The 12,304-nt window shown below is 43.5% G+C and overlaps 3 protein-coding genes across 4 annotated transcripts; all 3 read right to left on the bottom strand.

Moving 5' to 3' along the window:
- Positions 1–2,060: 2,060 nt before the first annotated feature.
- Positions 2,061–3,922, bottom strand: LOC133892341 (RNA-binding protein CP29B, chloroplastic-like). The gene is made up of 4 exons (XM_062333046.1): positions 3,505–3,922; positions 3,074–3,175; positions 2,405–2,722; positions 2,061–2,309 (listed from the first exon to the last, which is right to left on the bottom strand). Exons 1-4 carry the CDS (start codon positions 3,832–3,834, stop codon positions 2,247–2,249), a joined length of 813 nt encoding a protein of 270 aa, XP_062189030.1. The 5' UTR covers positions 3,835–3,922; the 3' UTR covers positions 2,061–2,246.
- A 391-nt stretch (positions 3,923–4,313) lies between these two features.
- Positions 4,314–7,209, bottom strand: LOC133892342 (exosome complex component RRP41-like). Of its 2 annotated transcripts, none has more exons than XM_062333047.1 (7): positions 6,935–7,209; positions 6,435–6,513; positions 5,833–5,935; positions 5,626–5,746; positions 5,021–5,109; positions 4,782–4,931; positions 4,314–4,702 (listed from the first exon to the last, which is right to left on the bottom strand). In XM_062333047.1, exons 1-7 carry the CDS (start codon positions 7,080–7,082, stop codon positions 4,613–4,615), a joined length of 780 nt encoding a protein of 259 aa, XP_062189031.1. In that variant the 5' UTR covers positions 7,083–7,209; the 3' UTR covers positions 4,314–4,612. The 2 variants fall into 2 exon arrangements, with proteins under 2 accessions (XP_062189031.1, XP_062189032.1); XM_062333048.1 differs by having other exon boundaries at positions 6,879–6,986.
- A 3,115-nt stretch (positions 7,210–10,324) lies between these two features.
- LOC133893622 (probable calcium-binding protein CML46) lies at positions 10,325–11,346 on the bottom strand. The gene has a single exon (XM_062334696.1). It carries the CDS (start codon positions 11,168–11,170, stop codon positions 10,547–10,549), a length of 624 nt encoding a protein of 207 aa, XP_062190680.1. The 5' UTR covers positions 11,171–11,346; the 3' UTR covers positions 10,325–10,546.
- Between the last annotated feature and the right edge of the window lie 958 nt (positions 11,347–12,304).

The following is a 12,304-nucleotide window of genomic DNA, read 5'->3' on the forward strand; positions in this document are numbered from 1 at the left end:
TTTAGATGAAAGATCAGATGGAGGTGATGGCTAGTATGGGTGTTGGCTGGCTGGTTTGGCCGGTGCAGATGAAAGAGAGAGCAAGGCATGGAAGCACGGCGTGGTTGGTGGACTTTGCTGCCCAGATGAACAGAGAGAGAAAGGGAGCTCAGTGAGAGGGAGATGAGAGAGAATGTGAGATATTTTGTGTAACCAACCAATTGATGTATTTGAATTTGAACTAGATTTGTATGATTCAATTCGAATGTAATTGAATTAAATTTGTAAATATCCAAATTGAGTAAATCGTATTAGATCGGAATGGATGATTCAATTGTGATTGAACTGAAATGGACATTATGTTGGTATGATGGTTTGAATACGAGATTTGACCTTAGAACTTGATTCGAATTGAATTGAGTTGAAATTGCGAATGATTGAACTTGGAATGAATTGAATATAATTCGAATGATTCAAATTGCATGTGGTTATGAAATCGACAATGATTTGATGATTCTGGATTTGAGATATTTGGGATTGAATTCAAATAGGAGTATTTGAATTTGGATCTGAATTTAGATTTGGCATTAATCCAATTAAGAGTTTTTGGATTTGAGATTGATTCAACAAGAATATTTGAAGTCGATTGTATGTCGGTGAATTGAAACTAGATTGAGATTCGAATCGGAGAGAGACTTAATTCGAGTAGAACAAATTAAATGGGGATAATTCAATTGAATAATTAAATTATAGATTTGAGTTGGATTGGAAGATTGATTTTCGTGAATTGATTTGAAAAAGGACGTTACCGAAGTAACTTAAACGGATTCGAATTTGAGAGACATTCAAATTCGAATCACCACATAAAGAACCATAAAAACAATTAAACCAAAATGCATATGATCAATTTAATGCATGGATTGATTTAGAAAGTAATTTGATGCTCCTGGAATACTTAGCCAAAATAATATATTTGAATACACACATACAAGTATATACATATTCAAATATATATTTTCTCTATTTTATACTGGTTATAATTAAAAAAATTAATTACCTCAAATTGCTTTTATTTCCTGTAACTTCGGTTGATCGATCATTCTATTGTTGGCTATATCAGCTATATTAATCACGCGTGAGACGCCTCCGCTGAGCACGCGCACGTCGGCGGCCGTTGGTGCGGCTGCGACCCGCAGGTCCATCGTGGCTAGCCGACGCTCGTCGCCACCATAATAGGTCGCCGACGAGGACAAATCCATGGCCGTGGACCTCGAGATGTGGATTTGGAGGCCGTCGCTCCATTGCCTTGCCGCAAGTCAGGCTACTAGCTGCCGCCTCCCGTTGTCCCCATCGTCCTAGACCCCAAACAATGACTGAAATAGCTGCTCCGGCCTGGCCCCGACCGATTCACAAGATTAAAGAAGACATGAAATTGCACATATTTACTTCCCTGCCATGGTATTGTTTTCAAAAATACACTTTTACTACCCATACTACTGATAGAGAATTACTAGTATTCCAGCTAATCTAGACTGTTGGACTCATAGATGTAGGACTCATATTGACTTGGGAGCACAGCAAAATTTCTCTATTTCTAACGGTATGCCGTTGGACGTTACTTGTGTTGAAACAAATCGAGAATGCCTTACTTTTGAAGATGAGCTTAAGTCGTTCCACTTTTGACATTATTTAGCTGTCAGAGTTTAGTGTGCAAGCAGTTCAACGGGGGTGGTGTCCATTGACGAAGTAGATAATATTACAAAGAATGCGCAAGATTACAAAGGCGTTAAACCTTGAAGCAATGGCAGGCAGCAACGTAAAATCGGCTTTCATCTTGAGTTTCCCCGCAAAAAAAAAAAAAAAAATCTATTTGAATATAGGAATTGCTACAGCTGAAATTTCTCGCACCACCTCCCAGGGAGACAATTGTGAGAGGACGTGAATCTTCAGGATGAGCAGAGGACTCTCGCAGGGTTTACTAGCTAGAGTGTAACACGCATCTGTTATTGACTGCTGCTATATATGCATGTGGGCACAACAACTGCGTCAAGATTTCTACTTTTTTTTTTTTTGAGGTGCAATGAGCATAAGAGGGTGTGTGCATTGCATTGCAGAGCTGGGAAAAATCTTCCCGTATACAGCAGTTTCACTTCCAATCTCTCATTGACTGCATCTTCTTTTAACTCATATGGAGGCAAGAATAGAAGCTAGGAACTAACACATGGCCAAGCACATTATTAACCTCTATAAACCAACATATTGTGATTTCAAAATTGACGCCTCGGCTTAGATTCTGCAACTGTAACTCGGATCTGCCTGCCATCCAAGTCCTGCATTCCAATAGATCACTCAATTAGCACATCTTCTATGCAAAATAACAATGTACAAGATAAACAAAAATGACCAAGATGGCGTAAGAACTTACGATGCCATCAAGGTTCGATATGGCATTGTTGACCTCCTCAGAAGAGCCATAGGTGACAAAACCAAACCCCCTTGACCTGCCGCTCTCCCTGTCGTAGATGACCTTAGCATCAAGCACCTGCCCTTGCTCGCTGAACAGGTTCTCCAGTGTCGAGTTGTCAACTCCCCACGAGAGGTTCCCCACGTAGAGCTTGTTCGCCGAATCGAAGCTGCTGCCGCCGCCGCCACCACCACCACCAACCCTTGGTGCTCTTGGTGCGGAGTCATCTCTAGGCGGCGGCGGCCCTGAGTTTACTCTCAGAGGTCGGCCTTGGAATGTCTGTTTGAGAGGCAAGGTTAAGTGGTCAAGAGTCCAATCTACAATGTGACGCACTATGCACTCAAGAGAAGCAATTCATTCCCAAACAGTTAGCAGGAAGCTATGACTAGAAATGTTCCGTTGTGCTACGACTCAGATTTCAGGCTTTCTAGCAATGCAAGCTTTCGGTGCAAACCCTGCATCTGAAAGCCTAACAATGTACAGAGAACATTGACATTACAATGTATTGACAACTGTCTTTTTAGTGTCGTTTTACTCTTCTCAGATATCTTTTTTCTTCAATTAGGTAGCTCATCTGCTCCAGAAGCATACCAAAGAGAAAGGTTGCCTACAACATGGAAGTATACTCACATAACCGTTGAATTGCTCGACAGCAGCTCCGGCTTCTTCAGCTGAAGACATTGTCACGAATCCAAATCCACGGCTTCGTCCAGTCATTCTATCATATACAACCTGAAAAAGAGAGAAATGTTACAATAATGAAACACAAAAGGTTCACTCATACATGCAGCTCTGTTGTTGGACTGGACAATTTGAATAACATGTCGATTTCTTGTCATTATTCACCACAGTACCGAACCAATTGAAAGGTTCAAATAACTTAACAGCATGTAACCTTAATTCTAACCAGTTCCATTGCAATAATACTTCATCTAGTGAGTAGTGGCCATAGAACTGTGAGCAGAATTTTAATATTTTAAAAGGTTATTTTATTTTTTACGAAAAGGACAATTTGTGACACTAATTAACGAGACGGGGTTGCATGACTAATTCGTATATACCTCGACCATCTCGACGGAGCCGGCCTGCTCGAAGAGCCCTGCGAGCTGCGCGCTGTCGACGCTGAACGGCAGATTGCCGACGAACAGCTTCAGGTCCTCGGAGAACTCCTCGGCTCCCTCCTCCTGCTCCGCGCCCTCGGTCTCGTAGTCCGACGACACCGCGACGGCCACGGGCGCGAAGAACCGCCGCCGCGGCGGCGTCGCCAGCTCGGACGACGCCAGCACAGCGCGCGGAGGCAGTGGCAACCTGCAGGGGAGGGGGGCGAGCTTGGGAGAGGATAGGGCGAGGAACCGGGGCGAGAGCGAGGTGGAGAAGAGCGCGGCCGCCATGACGCTCGGGATGGGATGAGGATTTGGAGATAAGGTTTCGGGCTTGGAGAGCTGGAGGTGAAGGGAGGTGGGACTGGGTGGAGCGAGGAGGGGTTTATATACTGCACGGGGTGGGGAACGGCTAGCGCCTAGCTGTTCGGATATTTGTCCTGTGAGAATTGGGATATTTTCGTGGTGCTGCGAATGGGATTAGGAGCGTGTGGCCCACTGTCAGTGTAACTAAGAGTCAGGCCGACTGTTTAGCTGGACGAGCTGCTTCCGCGTAGTGCAATACTGCAACCCTTCGCTAACACACTTTAGTCTGTGCAAAATCTTCTTCATTATACTTTATTAAGAATGCAGAAATTTCATGTGCGACAGTATATTTCCCATAGTAAATCATGTGAAATTACCACATGCAAATCGAACCTAAGAACACATGGAACCAAGTGGCGAAACAGCAGATAGCAGCGAAATTTTTTTTTCACCCGAGCCCCAAATAAAGGGAAATGTCCTAAGGATCCAGGACGTAGTAGATAGAGCAAGTCTTACTCTTACAGTACATAGATAAAGAAAGATGCAGATGCTACATGAAGCTAAAGGGTCAGGAGTACATTTCATAACACAGACACACCACCCTACGACTTGTTCCCCGCTTGAACATTCACTCTTTTGCCACGAAGGAAATAATCACCGTAACCATGAATGCTCACTCAAACATCAGGCTTACCAGCCTCCATTGCCTACAAAATTTCTACAGCTAAGGATATCTGCTGTTACAAGTGTTGCCTCTGCAATGTCATTCACTCGTCAAGGTGGCGGTATCTTTCAATCGGTCCCGCAGTATGTCGCCAAGCTTACTGCAGGCATCCATACAGAGCTCCACTGCCTGTTGAGGAAGGTAAAAAAATGTTAGTACCTGTATCTGCTTTTGTATCATCTCTGATTAGTGCAGAGATAAGGCATACATTGGTGATTTTGCCATCAGACCACTCTCCAGTGAGCGCAAGTTGTGTGATCTCCTTGCGGGCTGGCATAAAAGCTACCATAAGGCTTCCATCTTGCCATGCTTCCTCATCTGAGGTTGGATCGATGATGATGTTCTTTCCGGAACAGGACTGGCACAAAGAAGTAAAATCTGGTTATGTTCAAGTATCTGATGGTTTAGGAGCAAGTATCATAGAGCAGAGACAACATGGGGCCATACCACGGATACAGATGTAACAAGGTCATACATCATGATTCCAGCATCTGCCAGTGCAAGACTAGCGCATGATATAATGATGGGAAGATCACCTGAAATGAAAGAACTGCTAGTAAAGGTCCAACATACTTCAGGTCATTTTAACAAAGAAACTTATGCAGAAAGAATTGGTCACAGAAGAAAAGTTTCCATGAAACAGTGTAACTGGAGAAGAGATGCACAATAATGTACGGTCGTACTGTAAAATTGTTCATTTCAGAAAGAAAATAGTTGTACCATTGTTTATGCTGGCAAATAAGCAAAATAATACTGACTTAATCAAAACACAAATAAACTCATTCAGTTTCATAAAATAAGTATATACTAGGGTACAAATGGCATGCTCAAACTGGGTATTTACTAGATACAACTTGGCTTTAACTTTATCTCATAAGACCAAGAATATTAGAAGCTCTATCATGCTACAAAGATAGCAGTTCAAACGTTCCTACTTCTTAGACATGAACAGAATTTCCACATACGTACTAGAGCACTGAACTTAAAAAACATTGCCTAAATCTAGTGTATTATACTTATCACCAAAAGAAAAGTCTATAATAGTATCATACTGCCACCAGACTCGAGAACCAAAGCAAAAACATCAACTGTGGTCTTTGGAAAAGTGTGTAGCATCACTGCGCCTTCCAAAGCTTTATGAAGCATTGATGAGTACTCTTTGTTGTCCAATCCCTGAAAATAAGATGAATGCTTTCAACTCCAAACACTTTCAAACATATAGTCTAAATATAGGGATGAGAGGTAAGTAAACAGTATACCTGTCCACGCACTGGAGTGGCAAATGTTGTATAGCTCACATTGCAGTTGAGCCTACCAACATCGCTGTACATCATTGCTTTCTTACTTTCTCTTGGCCCAAACCTGCAAAGGTAATCATTGAACAAAGATGACCGATCAAGCAATAAGACAGGTTCAAAATGACTAAACAATCTAACAAGTTCACAGACAAGATATAGGAAATTCAAATATTAAAAAGCCAAGAAGCATGTATTAGAGCACAAGAAATTTCTCCAGTGAGCAATGGCTAACCATATAGTTAAACATCATAAATGATAAGAGCACAAGTTGAATACTAGACCATGATTTCAAGCCTCACTGACAGGAAATACAAGTACATAGATCCAAGCTGAAAATGAACTGATCTAAAGACGATGCTTATTAAGTTGCAGGCATACTGCAGTTAACCTTAACTTGCTAGTATTTAATTCCAAAGACACCAATATAAATCTTCAACAGGACAACTTTTACACTTGTACGCAAGGGAGAGTACACTGCTGTACAGAATATTGAAGTAATGAAACACCACTTATCACATTCGATATCCCAAACAAATGAAAAACAAGTAGTATGTTGTACTTACACCGATACAATGACCTTTGTCTTCCCGAATTCCGCATAAGCAGACCCTGATGCAGCAGTAGTTGGTCCTGTTTGCATAACTGCAAGACACATTTTAAATCATCAATGACTTCGATGCAGAAATAAATCCCACTAATTTCAACTCCATAGAACAGTAGGCAGCATCATTCAAATCAAGGTTAAGATGCAGAGATGGCAAACCACATTGGCATACATGCATAGGGCAGACAACTTATAGAGGCAGGGAATCCAAGCATTATACATACAGCACAACAACTAAACGACTTTGAATCCAAAGAAGGGGGGGGGGGGGGGGGATGTCCGCGCAGCATCAAGCATGCCCTCACTCATCGCGCATAACGTCGAACACCACAAGTGCGGGCTAGGCAAGAGCAGACGAAAGGCACGCAACCGAAATCCTTAAGCAAGAGCAAGGGCATTCTACCGAGATTGTCACCACACGGGAGCAGGCAGAGAAGTGCTGGGGGAGCGGGGAGTTACACGCGGGCCGGCAGTCGTGGAGGGAGCGCCCGTCGGCGCGGGGCCAGTCCGCGTCCTCGGCGAGGTGGCGCCGAAGCTCCTCCCTCCTCTCCCGCCGCTTCCCCCCGGCCGCCCCCGCCGGGGAGTACGTCCCTGACGCCGCCGCCATCGCCGGAAACTACGCGTGCCGCCGGCCGACTGGTCGAACAACAGTGGCGCAACGGAACCAGGGTCGCCCGCGCCCGACTCGCTGGACTGCTGGAGGCTGGTGGTGGACTTGCTCCCTGTGGCTTTGCTAGGGTTTTCCTCTGCTTGCATAGGTGGGCTGTGGCCTATGGGCCAGTATCGGCCCTCCTTTGCTAGATGGATACTAGCCCAATTGGTAGTAAAATGGCTAGAGGTGTAAATTAATTAACCTAGTGTACCACCGATCCTCTTTAATTTAATTAATAATACTGTTTTATAAAATTAATTATTTTTATAAAACTAGTATTATTGATTAAACTAAGTAGTATTAGTGAATGCCTTTAGGTTAATTAATTTGCACCCCTAAAAGTAGCATGCCCAAGCTAAAGTGTCCCGAAGACGGAGCAAACATGCTTCAGATAAAATTCATCTAAAAAATAAAAGGTCAAATTGCAATGTTTGGTCAAATTAGACAAAAAAAAAAAGAACATTTAGCACGACGCTCTAACCAACTGAGGTAATAGGCCTGTTGGAACCTTCACAACATGTCACATTAGCCCATTCGTGATCTGCAGGCGCCCGAGGCCCCCAGCTCAGCTTTCCGCAGGCGGCAGGTTGTCACGGCCCGGCTGCGCGGCCCAGTGAGACACGGCTCAGGCGGCGTTTGCAGAGTTTTTTTTTTATATATTTTTTCGATTAAAAATTTAAATAAATAGATTTTTTTGAAAAAATTTACAAAATTAGATGTCTACCACCCTCTCATAGAACGGTTAGGCATGAAAGAGCGGTAAGAAGCTATACAGACTCTTACCACCCTTTTATGAGGTGAGTACTGAAAGGGCGATAAGCCCAGTATATAAACAGAGTTTGTGGGACTGCTTACCACTTTTTTAGAGGTGTTAAGGGTCTAATCGCCTCACGAGAGGACGGTACATGATTAGTTTTATAATTTTTTTCAAGAGAAAGATATTTATTTAAATTTTTAATTAAAAAAATAAAATAAAAAACTCGCGTTTGCAATCGATGGAGTCGGAGGCCGACGCTTTTGCCGCTCGGCGCGGGCCAAAAATTTGAGGGCTGTTTGGTACTAGTCTAGGAAATTAATATTAAAGTTAAAGTCATTTCAGGTAGTGCTTGGTTTAAGTATGGGTTATTAAGATCATTTATTTGGTTTAGCATTTGTATGGAAAGAGTGGGTAAAAAAATTATAAGATAAGTAAGAAAATTAATAAATAGATGAGTATCAGGTGTAAAAGATGAACAGTTAAGATATACCCATGATTTAGCTTACCGACCGGAGCTCGATAACCGAAAAGTCGCGGCTACCGTAGTAACCGGTCGAAAATTCAAAAAAAATCGGACAAAATTCATTTAGTAAAATTTGAAATTTGGGGAAAAAATCACGATTTTATCGAGCAGTTTTCTCGAATTTTCCGCATTATCGGTAACCGCTCGGTTTTCTCCATAACCGCTCGGTTTTCTCGATTTATCGCGCAGTTTTCTCTATTTTTAATGAAGTTCAACAAAAAACCTAAAAATTATCTCAATCTTGTAAAATCAATAACTAATTCATCTGAGCTTTAAATCAAGTGAAACAAATTTTTCTGGTTTCCTTGTAACATGATCTATATGATAAAAGTATTTATACTCATAAAAAAGTTCAAAATTTTCTGTGAGAAATTGTATTCTTTAAACCAAGTTAAATGCTTAGTTTACTCTTTGCTAATCCAAAAATCATGAAACTAATTTTGTTAGTTTTCTTACATGATCATATGTCTTTTAAAAATACATGAACTCATGAATTAGTTCTTGTAACATGGAATATTGTGTAAATATGTTGTGACTAGATTAATTCATAACTGACCCATCACACCTCAAAAATTAGTGAAACCACTTTTATTAGTTCTTTATACTATGATTTACATAGAAAAAAATAATAGTAGACATGAAAAAGTTAATTACAGTGCTGTTTCTTAACATATTCACTTTATGCTTGTGAACTTTGTAAAAATCATAGAGAAATTAATAAAACTCTAAATAAAGTGAAATCAATTTTAAAGATCCTCTTAAGATACGTTTTACACAAAAAAAAATATGTGTTTGCATGTTAAACTTTTCCTTAATATGAGTTAATAACTGAGCCGCACGCTTCAATATTTTTTATTTTTTTCAAACATCCTCCTTATAGAATATGATGCAAAACGACATTATTTTTGAAAAAAAATTCACAGAAGGTCTTAGAATTGTGTCTAGTTTTTTAAAGATTTTTTTTGATTTTTTTTATTTTTTTTCGAATTTTTTGAATCCAAACTCGGTTACCGTTTGGTTTCTGAAACCGAACCGGATCGAGATGGTCGCTTATCGCGATTTTTGCTCTGTTCCTGTCGGTTTTTTAACCCTGTACCGTACGTGTATAAGAGATGCAGAGTTTTATTTCTCATGCTACGTAGAGCATCACTACATATCTCACCTCCAGCAAAAGGAACTTCAGATTCTCAAAAGAAAGCAGCCAGTTGGCCAGTCCTATCCTCTCTTTCTGATAGAGAGAACATATCCAACGTGATTAATTACTAATTAGTCGTCGGTTGCCGTGCATCATGTGCCGTTCACCGTTCACTTCACAGTTAAGAGACTGCGGGGTCCAGAGATCACTAGATCAGCATGCACCTGGCTGCCGGCGGCCGGCGGCCGGCTCCGATGTTTCCTGCACCCTTCCAAGCCCGCACGCACGTAGTCATGTCATCTCGGCACGCAACCACTCACCGCGCTAGGCTGCTAGCTTGGACCGTTCTGTGCACGTCGGTGTCAGCAGTTTTTGCAGCACTGTACCAACTGTGCAGCTCCGCGGAAACTTCCTGGCAGGAAGAAAGCAGATCGGTTGATCCAATTATTCCAACATGCCATGCGTACGAAAGCAGACTAGAAACATCAAAGGTGCCCGGTGACCATCTGAAATGGACCGGGCCAACTTGGCTGATTCGGCGGAGACCTACCCAAACAATGCTTGAAAGCTGAAACTATCGCGCTTGATTTTGACACAATTTGGACTTTTGGAGCGATTTTAGGCGTGCGTGGTAGACTACGCACAGTGAGTTCCAACACATGGATTGACCACCACGCCATGTCCAAATGAAGCAGATGGTCAGTTAATCATGCTCGAAAGAAATTTTACAACTTGCAATAGTGTACAAGGCATTCAAGGTCTCAGTAGATGACCAAATTAAGTGAGCTCCTTGTAATCGGAAAATTAGTTCCATTAATCGATTAACTTGGAAATTAGTGTGTCAATTGCTGCACCATCCACTCCCCCAACTCGTGGCAAGAGCCAGGAGGAAAAACACAAGAACAAACACCGTTTCCAAATACACACTCCCATCTCCTGCCACCAGCTGAGCCGTAGTGCAACTGTAAGAAGAAGGAAAAAATGAAGTAACCAGTTCCTCAGGCTCAGCACAAGCCGTTCTCGAGGAACCCGACGAACTGGAACAGGTTCATCCTGCCGTCGTCCCTGCCGCCGTTGGCCGCGACGATCATGGCCCGGCAAGCGGCGGCGTCCTCCCGGACCCCCAGCTTCGCCAGGGCGCCCTGAAGGTCCGCCGCGCCGATGAACCCGTCGCGGTCGCCGTCGAACACAGCGAAGGCGCTCCGCACCTCCTCGAAGCTCGGCTCCTCGGCGTCGAACAGCCTGGACACCTCGTTGTGGCCCATCCGGGTCGCGAACCCCTCGCCGTGCCCGCTAGTTGCTAGGCCTATCGTCTCCATGATCGTCTCCACATCCTCCTTGCTCAGCGCTGCCTCTTCTTCCTCTTCCTCGTCCGTGCCGTCACTGTCGCCGCCGTGGCACGGCGCGCACTGATCGCCACCGACGGGTGACGCGTAAGCGCACTTGGCGGCTGCCGACGGTAAGAGCGACCTCGCGAACGACTGCAGGAACGACGAGTAGCTTCCGAAGAAGGCCGATGCCGCGGCGCCGAGGAAGCTGAGCAGGTACGGGATGACCAGGAGCGGCTCCCGGAACGAGAGCATGCGGCGGAGGAGCGGCCGCGCCGACGTCGTATTCCTCTCGGCCATCGCTGCTAGACGATCGACGTGTATACACAAGCTAGGAGAGTTGAGCGTCTGCTCCGAACGAATGCCGCGGCGACGGTGCTCTTGGGTCTTGGGTGAGGATGCGATGGGGGTGGGTGGAGTTTATATGCGGGGCTGGAACAGCGTGACGGGTTTGGTGGATCGAGAGTCGAGAGGAAGCTCGCTTGCGTGGCGTTGGCGCGGCGCGGGAAGGTGCTTGCCAGCTTCCCAGAAGTGCACTGGGACCCCAGGAGGGATGGCTTGGCCACTTGGGATTGGAATTAATCCAGAGAATTTAAAAAAAAAAGGTGTTATGGAATGAGTGTGAGGAGGAGAAAATGGGAGGAAATTGGCAGCGCTGGTTGTTGTGTTGGGTGCGGATCGATTCAATTCGTGACATTCGTGTGGATCAGTTGGCACTTGACAAATTGCAATGCTTAGGCAGTCAGCAGGAAGCTTCCAGGAAAGTGTTGGTTTGGGTGTATTTAGCATTAGCTAGACGGCGATAGTACCCAACTGGATTAAATCTTAAATACGTATCGTTTTAGATAAAACATGATTTTAATAATATAATAGTGTAATATATAGTTTTGATCACTATTTTTTATTATAATATATTTCTAAAATGTATTGAATTCATGATATTATGAAAAGTATTTTTCATGGGTTAATCATGTTCGAAGTATTGAGTAAGGGGGCATTGAGTAAGGGACATTCATGGGTTAATCATGATCAAAGTATTGAGTAAGGGGTATTCTGGCTAACGAGCCCTACGGGGATATGACGTTCAATAGGTATATTTCTTGAACCCTGACCCATCACGCGATCAACCATTGGCTCGCACGATCAGCGCGAGACTTGCGCGATCATCCTCCTTGAGATTTAATGTGATCACGCGATCAGTCATTGCTGTTTGTGGGGACATCCAAGATCTAACATGTCTAAATCGCATTTATTGATATCTACTCAAATATTTTCTTTTACGATGCTCCTTCTCCAACGAACAAAGTCGTGGCCGGCGTAGATGGGGCAGTGTCCCGTCCTGTAGCATTAATCGCTACAGAGTGGGGTGTTGTGGACCAACTTAGCACCACATAACAGATGAGACATGGTCTGCAAAATGACCAGGCAAGTGAA

The sequence above is a fragment of the Phragmites australis genome, chromosome 15, assembly GCF_958298935.1.
Source record: "Phragmites australis chromosome 15, lpPhrAust1.1, whole genome shotgun sequence".
In the NCBI taxonomy this organism is placed as follows: Eukaryota; Viridiplantae; Streptophyta; class Magnoliopsida; order Poales; family Poaceae; genus Phragmites; species Phragmites australis.

Excerpts from the sequence above, each read along its gene's own strand:
- LOC133892341 (XM_062333046.1), bottom strand. The coding sequence starts at position 3,834 with ATGGCGGCCGCGCTCTTCTCCACCTCGCTCTCGCCCCGGTTCCTCGCC. Across the intron at positions 3,176-3,504 it reads GCTCCGTCGAGATGGTCGAG|GTTGTATATGATAGAATGAC; the intron begins GTATATACGAAT and ends TCTCTTTTTCAG. Across the intron at positions 2,723-3,073 it reads TCGAGCAATTCAACGGTTAT|ACATTCCAAGGCCGACCTCT; the intron begins GTGAGTATACTT and ends CCTCTCAAACAG.
- LOC133893622 (XM_062334696.1), bottom strand. The coding sequence starts at position 11,170 with ATGGCCGAGAGGAATACGACGTCGGCGCGGCCGCTCCTCCGCCGCATG.
- LOC133892342 (XM_062333047.1), bottom strand. The coding sequence starts at position 7,082 with ATGGCGGCGGCGTCAGGGACGTACTCCCCGGCGGGGGCGGCCGGGGGG. Across the intron at positions 5,936-6,434 it reads ACAAAGGTCATTGTATCGGT|GTTTGGGCCAAGAGAAAGTA; the intron begins GTAAGTACAACA and ends TTACCTTTGCAG. Across the intron at positions 4,932-5,020 it reads TTGTTACATCTGTATCCGTG|TCCTGTTCCGGAAAGAACAT; the intron begins GTATGGCCCCAT and ends TCTTTGTGCCAG.